We start from the raw sequence: 12,349 nt of genomic DNA on the forward strand, positions 1-12,349 counted from the left end.
GCTTTTTCCTAAGACGGTCAAGCAGAGGGGCACAATGATGAGAGGAAAGCCTAGAGGTAATGAGCGGGAGGCCCAAATATCTAACAGGCAAGGATCCTAATGGGATACTAGAAATATCAGAAAAATGGGATTAAGTCTCAGAAGAGACACCTGAGAGAAAGATATTAGATTTGAGAAGGATGATTTTGAGCCCCGATAGGGACTTGAAGGAATGGAGGCTGGACGTGATATTGGTGATGGCAAGGGGATCGGCCTTGGGGAAGATCATAATATCATTGGCAAAAGCCAAATGAGTGAGGATGAGGGATTTACACTTGGGAATGAGAATAATGAGATGGAGATTAGTGGCAGATTGAATGGAACGGGAAAGGATTTTCAAGGATAGGGAGAAGAGAAGAGGAGAGAGGGCATCCTTGATGGCTACCACGCCTCGAGGGAAAATATCCTATCGGGCTACCGTTCACGAGGACTGAGAAGCGAGGGGAAGAAATACAAGAGCGGATCCAGTGAACGAAAGAGGCTGGGAAAGACATTTGAAGCAGAACATTGGAGACGAAGTCCTAACTAATCGTGTCAAACGCTTTGTGGATGAACTCTTCCATCCCCATTCCACCTCCATCTCACCCCTCCTTCCCCCAAAACCCTTAATAAATTCATTCCTGATCACATGCTCCCTTCCTTTCAGGCCATTCCTTCAGATGATGAGATCCTCTCTCCGGGCACTGATGGCTTCAACATGGGTTTTTTCTCCACTTGTTAAGATATCATCCACGATGATCTCATCTTCGCCCTCTGTAGCTTATTCCTCAACCCCTCCCAAATCTCTGGCATCAATCACTCCTTTCTCTACCTCATTCCTAAGAAAGAGGGTGCTTAATGAATGTCTAACTTTAGGCCTATCTCCCTTTGCAACCTTCTCTACAAATTTATAGCCAAAATCCTTGCCAATCGGATTCAATTGGTTATTGACTCTCTAGTCAACCCCAATCAGTCTGCCTCATTATCAGAAGTATCTCCGACAACATCATTCTCTTTCATGAGATTGTAAGAGGCTTCAACTGCAAACCCATATCCCCCTCTGCCCTTCTCGAAATTGACATCCATAAGGCTTTTGATTCTATCTGATGGGACTTTATTTCTTCTATCCTCCTTCAAATGTCTTTTCCCCCATATTTTGTCCACTGGATCCTATTTTGCATCTCCACTCCTCGCTTCTCCGTCCTCGTCAATGGCAGTTCTGTTGGCTACTTCTCCTATCCTGTGGGCATTAGACAAAGTTGCCCTCTCTCTCCCTTCCTCTTATATCTTGCCCTTGAAGTCCTCTCCAGATCCATCCAGTCCTCCACAGACCAACACCTTATCTCTCCCATTCCCAAATGCAAATCTCTTATGCTTACCCATCTTGGTTTCGCTGATGATCTCATAATCTTCTCTAAAGCTGACCCCACTTCCATCTCCAATATCATTGCCTCCCTCCATCTCTTTGAATCCCTCACTGGCCTTAAAATCAATCTCTTGAAATCCAACCTTTTCCTTTCTGGGGTCTCTGAAGCCAATCAAGCCCAGCTCTCCTTGCCATCTCTGGTTTCTCCCTGGGATCCCTTCCTGTCAGGTATCTTGGTCTCCCCCTCCTTTGCTCTCGTCTCTCTTCCAATCACTGCTCCCTCATCCTCGACTCCATCAGGAAGAAACTCCGACTCTGGAAAGGCAAGCTTCTCTCCTATGTTGGCCGTTTTGTCCTTATCTAATCTGTCCTTCAATCTCTCTACCTCTATTGGATTGGCATCTTCACTCTCCCTGCATCCACTTACAAAGCCATTGATTCTCTCCTTTGTACCTTCCTTTAGAAAGGAACTGATACCACAAAATTCCTCCACCCCATGAGTTGGTCCAATGTTTGTCGCCTAAACGCCAAAGGAGACCTGGGCCTCCGCAAAATTAAAGATGTCAACTCTGGGGTCATCCTCAAGCTCATTTGGAATATTGCCTCCAGACAGGGTAGCATCTGGGTCTCCTGGGTCTATTCCGTTCCCCTTCGGAATAACTCTTTTGGATGGCTCCCTTTCCCCTCGGATGCCTCCTGGATTTGGCTTAGAATTCTTAAACTCAGATCCCTGGTCCTTAATGCCATCTCCTGCTCCATTGGTAATGGTTCCTTAACTTCCCTTTGGCTAGATCCTTGGCACCCCGCTGGCATCCTCCTGCCCTTTGTTTCCCCTAGAATCATCTCCTCCTTTGGATCCACCAGATCAGCTACTGTGGCTTCCGTCCGTTCCCCTGATGGCTGGTCCCCTCCTCCCCTTCCCCCTACTATTCCATTTGGACATAGAGGGTTTGAGGACAGGGCTACTTGGCTGTCCTCCTCATTGGGTATATTCTTCTCTACCTCTACCTAGAACTTCATCCATTCAAAAGGTCCCTTTATTCCATGGTGTAATATCATTTGGTTCAAAGGGCACATTCCTTGCCGAAGCTTCACCGCCTGGTGAGCCCTCTCCTACTACCTCCCCACACAATCCTTCCTCAACTTCCATCACATTCAGGTTCCCACCTCCTATTGCCTGTGTTGGAATGGTACTGAAGATATTGATCATCTATTCTTCGCCTGCCCCTTCTCCGCTTCCATCTGGAAGAAGGTTCTTAGCTCTTGCTAGCTTTCTCCTCATCCCATTCTCCCTTAGGCCGTGAGTGGATTTGGGTTGACATGACCTTTAATGGCTCCTCTACATGTGATACAGTTGGAAAGCTCGCTTTTTGTGCCACCATCAGCCACCTTTGGATGGAACGTAATCTTCGTAGATGGGCTATCAAATCTCGCTCCTTTGATAGGATTTGGAAAGTCATCTATTTTGATATTTCTTCCAAGCTCAGCTCACTTAGGCACCATTCGGCCCGTGATACCCCAAGGAACAGGCTCATTGTTGTCTCTTGGGGCCTCCCCTCCTCTATCATCTCCCCCTCCCCCCAAATTGATGTATCCTTAGTTGGGTTTTATTTTTCCCCTCTGTGGGTTCAGTTCTCTAGGGGTCCCCCCCCCCCCCCGGGGCTTTCTTTTGCTTTCTCTTTTCCCCCTTTTGTATATTCTTCTCCTTGGTTTGAATTATATTATTTATTCATCCAAAAAAAAAAAACTGCATAATTTTCTTCTATTGTTGAAAATTGACGCTCAAGCAAGTTTCTTCACTATGATCCTACAAGAGGAGGAAGAGACTACCTCAGTAACAACAGTCTTTGCTTCAACTTCAGCCATTATAACAAAACCCTGAAAAAAAATTAATTTCTTCAATATCTTGATTTTCCTTCAAGGAAATCGATCCAAAACCCTGACATGGTGATAGATCACAAGAATGATCGACTCAAATTCACTGATCAATTTAAACTGATGAACAACCTCAAACTCCAACCACAAACTTCAATACTGATAATAAGAATCGACTCTGGTAACAAAACCCTAAACTGGCTAGTTTACGAATACACATGCGGTTTGCTGTAGGGACCTGAAGATGCTGAAAATTGGACCAAATGTCCTTGATATGTTTATGAACAAAATCTTAAAAGGATTTAAGAAACAAACTTCAAATCTGAAAGTTACACCAAAAATTGAATTTGGCAGAGACCAAAACCCTGAAACCCTTGATCGATTTTCTCCTTGGGAGGAAATCTCATCTTCAAATAATGGAATCAAATCAGCAACACATCACCACCAATAACTTGAGTCGATCCTTTAAAAAAATTTATTGATCATGGTCAATCAATCCTCCATTCCAAAAATATGAAAATTAAGGAACGAAACCACCCCCTCTAAAAGTCGATGAGGCCGCTAGGATCAACAAGTAACAATCAACATAGAAGAAGAGGAGTTGTTTACTAGTTGATATGATGATAGAAGATACTTATTTTCTTTGTTTAGGGATCAAGCTTTTATACTATGTAAATAATAAGAAAGAGAAAGAGAAAGAGAAGAGAACAAGAGATTGCTGTAATTTGGGCCTCACAACCGTGAGGTTGGGACTGCTCACTTCACTCAATATATAGATGAAGGATTACAAAGTCGTAACATGAATAGAAAACTAGAAGCCATAACCAAAAAAGAAAACTCAATGAGTTGCTAACTCTAACATACTAGGAGCAAAACACCCTTAGGGAGGGAATCGCGACTTGCGCTAAACAGCAGCCACAATTCCCTCACCCTTTATTATTATCGACTTCTAACAAAGATATCCTCTTGTAGGGTCGGTGCCTGGTTGACTAGTTGGGTACTGGATCTACATTACCACAGAACAAAAATATCCAGATTGTAGAAGATTTCCAAACCACACGGAATCAAAATCGCAGTGCTGAAGAGTGTTCTGATGATGCTGAAACTTTGCTTATTACTTGATACAGAGAACAAGTGTGTAAAATATCAAGGAGATCTGAAAAGGAAAAGTAGGCTTCTTGAAGAATCCTTCTTGGACAAGGATTCTTAAAAATCAAGCAAAAAATTAATCAAATCATAAGGAGACTGGATCAGATCACTTCACAGAAGCTTGATTGAAGGCTGATAATCATCCATGCATGTTCACAGCGCACAGAAAATCTCTTGTTTTAATATTTCATCAAACCAAGAGAAGACATGGCGAAAAAGAAAAAACAGCAGAAATTGCTGCACACTGCCACAATCACTGTAATTACTCTCAAAACAGCAATAATGGCATTCAATCACTGATTAACCTGCTCCTGTATACTGATACCATGTGACAAGTTCAGAACAAGAAAACTAGATCCTAAGCAAAGAAGAGGCGAAGAAAGAAAAAAGGAGCACAGAAGAGAGAATGCTGGAGAGGAGAAAACCAGATTGATTAGGACGTGTATGCTGCCCCTAATAGATATCATAAATTTATAAGATAAAAATTATATGATATTACAAGTAGCCTCCTAAACTTCTTATTGTTAACTACCCATAAGTCCCTGAAATAAAATTTCCTCTACAAGAAATTCCCTGCGGTACCAATTTACAGCAGTAACTTCAACATAGTTATTGCATTGTAGTGTTTTTAGTGGTTTGGTTTCTTGATGTTTGTGGAGTAAATGGTGAAACATAAAGAGATGAATTTGACTACTTTTTATGGTATTGTTAACTAATCATTAGATTATAGTTTTCACATCTTTTATGTAAGATTATCTAATTAAAAGTATTAATTTAGTGATGGCTGAGAAGTTGAGCTCTTTCCACATCTTATGTTATTGGCAAACGTAAGCATATTTCAGGGAGAGTTATTTTTTTTTTTCTGGCTTTTTACAACAGCTTGAGGCTTGTAATCTGATTTCCCTTTGTTGTTCTCGTATTTGATAATGCATTTTATGTATTGATGTAGGTATCATGGTATTCTAAACGGTATAGATACAATGATGTGGAACCCAGCTACTGATGTTTTCTTGCCCTCTAACTTCAATGGTAATAGCCGGAACTTAATATGTGGACTAAAAATAACTTCCTGTTGATTTTTCTGCTTTTGCTCCTTATAAATATAAGGGTAAGAGTGTAAGAAGGCCTGCTCGAGCTCAGCCTAAGGATATCACAAGGCTTGGCAGTACCAGGGTCAACCATTGATAGTTTGCTTTTGAATTTTGCATTGGCCTAACATTTTATGATTTTGCCAGCTCTAATATCATCTGTTGTTTGGAATCCAGATTTTATTAAGCAATAGAAGCATAGCGTTAATACCATTTACATTGTATAATTAATACTGGGTAAATTACACTTAGACTGCCTTGGGTTTCTGTCAAGTAGACACTGCACCCATCCTTTAGTAAAAACTAACTCAATCACTCTTTTTTCCTTTGCATTTTTTTACTCTTCTCCCTTATTCCGTTTTTCTCTTCATCAGTTACTTTTTGGTTTCTTTATTGTTCTCATATCATTACATGGACAATTTCAGTGTTACTATCAATTAGTTCTTTTGGAAGCAATGTTAATGTTAAATGTGTTTTTCACATAAACACCCTCTTGTTTACAGCTGCTCATTCAGTTGGAAACCAAGGTATGCAAATGAATTGGCAGATCATCTAGTTAGGCCATGTGTTGAAAACCTGAGTATATCTCAGGGAATTCATTGCCTTTACTGGAGTAGTGTGGCTTTTGTTTGTATATGTTATATTTTACTCTCTACATTGATTCAGTGAAATTTCCATTGTCTAATAATATTATAAATAATTAGACCTTTTGCCCCTGGTTAACTTGGGTATGTTTAACTTTTGTTTCATGTTATTGGGGGTACATCGGTGTGTCTTGTCCATACTTCCTTGGTTTCAGATCTCAGTGGTGGAGGAATCAAAGACAAAAGAATCCTTTACAACCAGTTCTTCGTTCTGGAGAAATCAACACCAGAATTAAGGCCTGGGATCTTTTTATGAAAAGATCATCTAAAAGCAATCGATAGTTTGGTTTTAACTTTCCTCGATCTTATTGGATTCACAATATTTAGATTCATCACAAATAAAACGGACTAATTTTTCAAATGACACCAAAATTGTACATGATGGACCATTAGTAATGACCTAGTTTCCTTACAGCAGCGCAGTTGCGCAGAAGTATTGTGTGAACTTGCTTTTCTGTTGGTAATGGTAGTATGTCCAGTGCTACTTTGATCTTAGAGATGAGTGTTGAATATGTTTCTGCATATAATGTGATTGTAAACCAGTGCAGGTACTCCTGTGAATGAACAATAAGGTTATCTGTTACTATATGGTTCCATGCTAAGTGCCTTACTATGTTTTCCTGACTTATTGTCCCTTGCAGCTCGAGAACTGGAAGGGAAACAGGTATGCAAACAATACGTTCAGAGGGGGTTGGGTTTGGATCCTGAATGCTGTCAAATTGGTAACAATTCAAACAGGGTACCATTGGTTGTGTGCATTAGTCGATTGGTTGCTCAAAAAGGTCTCCATCTGATCAGGCATGCGATTAAATTGGTAGAAGAACTGGTAAGCCTTCCATGATAGAGGAATATTAACACATTTACAAAAATGATATATGAGATTTAATCACACTCTCGCCAGCCTGCACCCACTTGCATGCATGCTTTTATTCAATTCAAATTAGCTGAAGGAAAGAAAAGGATGACTGGAAAGGATTATAGCACAAGTATTACCGCATACACATGGAGGCATAAATGGTTTGCGGATCAATAAGCAAATAATTTGTGCATTTGTACATTATGTAGGTTCTTGATCAAAGTTACGGTTTTGGGAGAAGGTTCTCTGGCTGGTGGCGGAGGCTATGCCATCGGCTACTCTCTCTCTCTCTCTCCCCCCCTCCTGAGACTATTTGTCCTCCCTGCCCTCATTAACAAGTCACCGTGCACGCCTCTGATTGGTGCATTCTCCAAGCTGCCAGCTTAGAGAACCCTCTCCCTTTGGTTTTAGCAGAACTAGGGCATGGAAGACTTAGATAATTATAAACACTGAATGTGCATAAAGTTTGAGGAGAAGGAAGGGTTTTGATAAGAAAATGATGGGACTATTATTGATAATTTGATAAAATCCATAAAATTGGGCTATCAACAGTGGATCTAGTTATGGAAACTATTGTTAGAGTTGGAGTTTGTGTGAATCCTTCAAGAATGAGTAAACAAGATATAACATATCTCACTGCTGAAGAAAGTTTAAACGTTGATGGAGAAATCAAGAAATGATAGAATATCCAATAAAAGACCTATTTTTTAGTTGGTTCCTAAGGTCTGAGAATAGGGGTCGGAAATAGGGTGTTTATCTGGATTGCGGCTGGGGTGGTTGTTTCTGGTTTTTTCAGAGAGGGGATAATTTCCATTGTCCTGGATTGGTGGGATAGAGTGCATGCTGAGAAGAAATGGGACGAGAAGGTTGTATAAAATTTGGAAAAAAACAATGTAATTTGGATGATGAAGTTGATGATGATCAAGTCATCTGGAGGAATTTTAGTAGCATGGCACTTTGGACACTTGCTTCAGAAATCAAAACTGAAAGGTATCACCATACAACGAGCAGTGCATGCTCACTCCCACCCAACATTCCATCAGGTTAAGGAGGATCATTCAGAGAAGTGGATAGGCTCACATCTCTTTGTCATGATTTATGCTCTCTGATGGAGGAGGACAACTTCAGGTGTAGGCTGGATGGTCACTGGTGCAGACAACCCTTTGAGATTGTCTTATCAAATGGATCCACTTTCCCTTAGCCTCACTTACATCTGTAAGACTAACACAATAGTTGCTGAAATTTCTGTGTTTGCTACCGTTTCACCTAAACGTTCAAAATGTTAGGGAAGGGCAGCATCAATGTATACATCAACACTCCCCCACATGTGTAGGCCAATGTCCCGTGGTCCTTGCACGTGGAGCTCATGTGGCACTGAGGGAGAAGGAATGTCGGGAAAACTCTTCGGATGCACATCCCAGGAGTCGAACATTCTACCTCCCTAGCTCTGATACCATGTTCGCTCCCATTTCACCTAAACACTCAAACTGTTAGAGAAGGGCACCATCAATGTATATATCAGCACTCTGATTTCATGAAGACAAAGTTAAGAGAAAACATATTTATAGAATTCCCTCACCCCATGGACATCCTGCCATTTTAGTCCTTTTCTATCTTTACTTTTAAAAAATTGATCAAGGTGATTTATGGCTTATGTAAAAGATGGAGGTTCTTGCATATATTCTTGAAGATGGAGATGCATATATATGTTGGCAATTTCTTTTGAGTTAGGGACCACCCTAGGTTTAATTTTTCCAAAATAGAAAAAGAAAACCGTATGACTAGAAACCAAACCATATACTAATAAGATCACCGATTAGGAGGGGGCTTCCAGAACCATGGTATTGTCCACACTTTCCTTTGCCTTATTCTAAAGAAAGAGGGGGCTTCCTCTATGTCTGAATTAAGCCCATCTCCATCTGCAACCTTAAAAGCAAAACCTGGAGGCCTATCTTCGTATCCTTCGCTACTTGAATCGGCACCTGGGAAGGGATTTATCTTATCTCCTCAGTCCTCATGACCATTTTCTGGCTGAGGCTTTCACAAATGCTGATTGGGCTCGATCTCCAGATAGGAAGCCCATTTCAGGGTATGGTACTTTTGTTGGTGGCAACCTTGTCACTTGGTGCAGCAGAAAACAAAATGTTGTAAGATCTAGTGCTGAAGCAAAGTTCAGTGCAATGGCTCAAGGGATTTGTGAACTGCTGTGGCTTAAAAGTTTACTTCATGACTTTGGTGTTCCTACTAGTCTTCCTATGATATTATACTATGATAATAAAGCTGCCATCAGTATTGCCCATAATACAGTCATGGTTTAAAGTATCTCCGATACCGATACGATACCTTCCGATACGTACTTAAATTTAGCCGACCAATACAATACATGGAATTTTTAAAATCCTTTCGTATCGATATATATCCTACGATATATACCGATATGCACCAATACACTATCGATACGTATTGATACTCTATGGAAAATATAAAATCGAGGTGAAATATACGTTTCGATATGTATCGATAAGTATCGGTGAGTATTTGTATGGATCGATCGGTACACATCGATGAGTATCAGTACGTATCGGTGAGTATCGGTACATATCGGTGAGTATCGGTATGTACCGATATAGTGCGCTACGGTCATGTAATGGCCAAGATGGGTATTTTTTCAGCAAACAGGATTTTTTGAGGGGTTTTTGTTCCAAAGTTGCTGCCATCCATATTTTTCTCTAACTAAAGTGAAAATCAAGGTTGGGAACAAGGATTTTACATTTATGAGACAACTACAAATCTTGAATTCTTAGTACGATACCCTCAATTTAGTGTTTATGCATAATACATGTTATCAATAGTTTTTTTTAATATATTTTTTATGCAAAAGTGTTTAAAAAGGTATTTCATATCCATTTATGTGCGTATCTTTAGCATATCTTAGCGTATCTTCGATACGATACGATACCCTCCGATACGTATCTTAATTTTGGTTGACCGATACAGCGACCGATACCGATACTTTAATTATATAGTACAACATGACCGCAGCAAGCACGTGGAGATTGACCAACAATTCATCAAGAGAAGCTTGAAAGTGGACTGATTTGTGTACCCTTCATGAAGTCTGTTGATCAATTAGCTAACGTATTCACTAAGGGATTTGGGGGAAGTTTTTCACCCTATTTTGTCTAAGTTTGGCATGTTTGATATTTATGCTCCAACTTGAGGGAGAGTGTTAAATTGTGTAAGATATGCCGTTGGGGGCATATTGGGGTTTTCCCCTTCCACCGACTCTAATTAATGGAGTCGGTTAGAGGGGGCATAGTTGTAATCTTTTTCTCCTTTTTTTTATTATAAATTAAAGGCTTGGCTGGTCTTTAACCCATCCAAGCATTACAGCCCTAAACAGCTCTGTTAACAATACTTGTACCTCTCCATCACTTATTATAAATAAAGAGGGTCTATCACACTGACAGCCCATTCATTCCTCCCAAACAAACAGAAACAAATAACTAACTAGATGCTAACAGCCATAGGGATGAATGGAAAAAAAAAATGTTCTCCTTTAATGAGATCAATTCTTGCTGACCAATTAAGGACTAAAAACAAAATACTGCCTTGTACAAAAAATTGATGGACAAAATTGGAGGCTTCTAGAAGGCTGCTGGTACCCCAATCAATTGGCTGATGACTAGGCTTCATAACTGACCACATAACTTACGAAGGGCTGCTGGAACAAGACCAACAAATCAGGCCCGAAGATTGCTGGTTCAATGGAACAAAGCTGAACCAGAATTGGGTCTTTGTCTAAGCAGCTCGATCTACTTCAATTCTGTGGTGATGCCAAATCAAGAATCATTAAAACAGTAAGGGCCACAATAACTTCTCTTGAAAACTTTAGGCTCACAATCTCTGTAGCAGAGGCTTACAACTCGGTACCAAATTAGCAAAGTAATTCAGTTTTTGGCTCATCAAAATAATTTCATGGTTACACTATTCTTAGTGATTTTTTTCTTCTTTTGTAAAGAAAATATTATATCATGTCATGCTGTGCACTTTAAAATCCATTGCACTGACTGTATCCTTCCATGCCCAGCTAACACACATGAAAGGGTCTCAGTTGTTTTTGTCAAAATATAAATTTTTATTCTGTGCTAACTATTGGGTCATTTTCTAGGGCGGGCAGATAGTTGTACTCGGAAAAGCTCCAGATGATCGAGTTGAAAGAGAATTTGAGGGTCTTGCCAATTTGGTAACTGATTAAGAATATAATACCATGTGTTAAAATAAAGTGCAGGCTTGTATTGTAAGCTAGCATTCTGGAATAAGATTACCTGCTTAGGGTTCTATGTCAGTTCAAAAGTGCCTTCATCTTCTTTTCTATTCTGCCTTCATTGAACTCATTGATAAAGCTCTTAATTTTATGATTTAGTATGTCATTTGATTGTATGAAGGGTCCCTATTGAAATATCGTTGTGTGTGTGTTTTATTTGCCTAGTCAGTTTGTATATTTTGATGAGGAAGCTACAGATCAAGAATTCTTTCCCTTGGACATTGGTTGCTTGATCCCTAGACTCATACATGATCAGCATAATGACAAACAATGGTCGTATGTATGTGTAAAGGGTACAATTTATTGCTAAACCAAGTGAGTTCACCAACACTTGATTGTACATGCACAGTGACAGATTGTATTTGTCCAACTATTGGGGGGCTTCACTTTCTATACATGGGGTGAGGGTGATTCCCACTATAACATATCATGGTAGGTGTCCCACTCAAATGGGCTCCAACTTCTGAATGCATGATGCAATCTAGCAATCGAGTGGGAACTTACACCTGCCAATGTGTGAAGACAACTGTACAGTTAGATAATGAATGTAATTGTGCAAGAGTTTTTTGAAACATTGAATAAAAGAACTTAATGTATGAGGAAAACAAAAAATTTATAGATTTATGCACTGTTATGCAGGAGAATCAAACGCTGTATGTCAGAATTTGAAAGCAGAATAGAATTTCTGCTGTGATTGATTGGGCATGGACATGGAACTAAATCTCAGTTTCAACAGGTACCATGATGAAACCTAAGGTCAATGCTGGATCGTACCAGGTTTCTTCCAATTTCAAGTTTCAACCATTTTTTTAATGTTTCGGTTGTTTTGATGAAGAAACTGGTTGAACCAACCACTTAAAATCCCCCATCTCTTGGAGCTCACCAGCTCACCCTTGGCTCTCTGCTAGGCAGATACTTGGGGCTGCCCCTCATCTCTTTTAGACTCACCACCCTTTATTGCACCCCCATGCATGATCTTATGAGGAAAATACTTCAACTTTGGAAAGGTATACTCCTTTCTTATGC

General features: G+C 40.0%; 1 protein-coding gene across 1 annotated transcript in view; it reads left to right on the forward strand.

Moving 5' to 3' along the window:
- The first annotated feature begins 5,316 nt into the window (after window positions 1–5,316).
- The window catches only part of LOC122076664 (probable starch synthase 4, chloroplastic/amyloplastic), a 38,174-nt gene continuing 31,141 nt past the window's right edge, over window positions 5,317–12,349 (forward strand). The window contains exons 1-3 of the mRNA XM_042642087.1: window positions 5,317–5,437; window positions 6,782–6,966; window positions 11,168–11,242. Of these exons, the coding sequence (XP_042498021.1) occupies window positions 5,389–5,437; window positions 6,782–6,966; window positions 11,168–11,242 (309 nt within the window). The 5' untranslated portion in view covers window positions 5,317–5,388. The remainder of the gene's footprint in view (window positions 5,438–6,781; window positions 6,967–11,167; window positions 11,243–12,349) is intronic.

The sequence above is a fragment of the Macadamia integrifolia genome, chromosome 4 (assembly GCF_013358625.1).
Source record: "Macadamia integrifolia cultivar HAES 741 chromosome 4, SCU_Mint_v3, whole genome shotgun sequence".
Taxonomy (NCBI): Eukaryota; Viridiplantae; Streptophyta; class Magnoliopsida; order Proteales; family Proteaceae; genus Macadamia; species Macadamia integrifolia.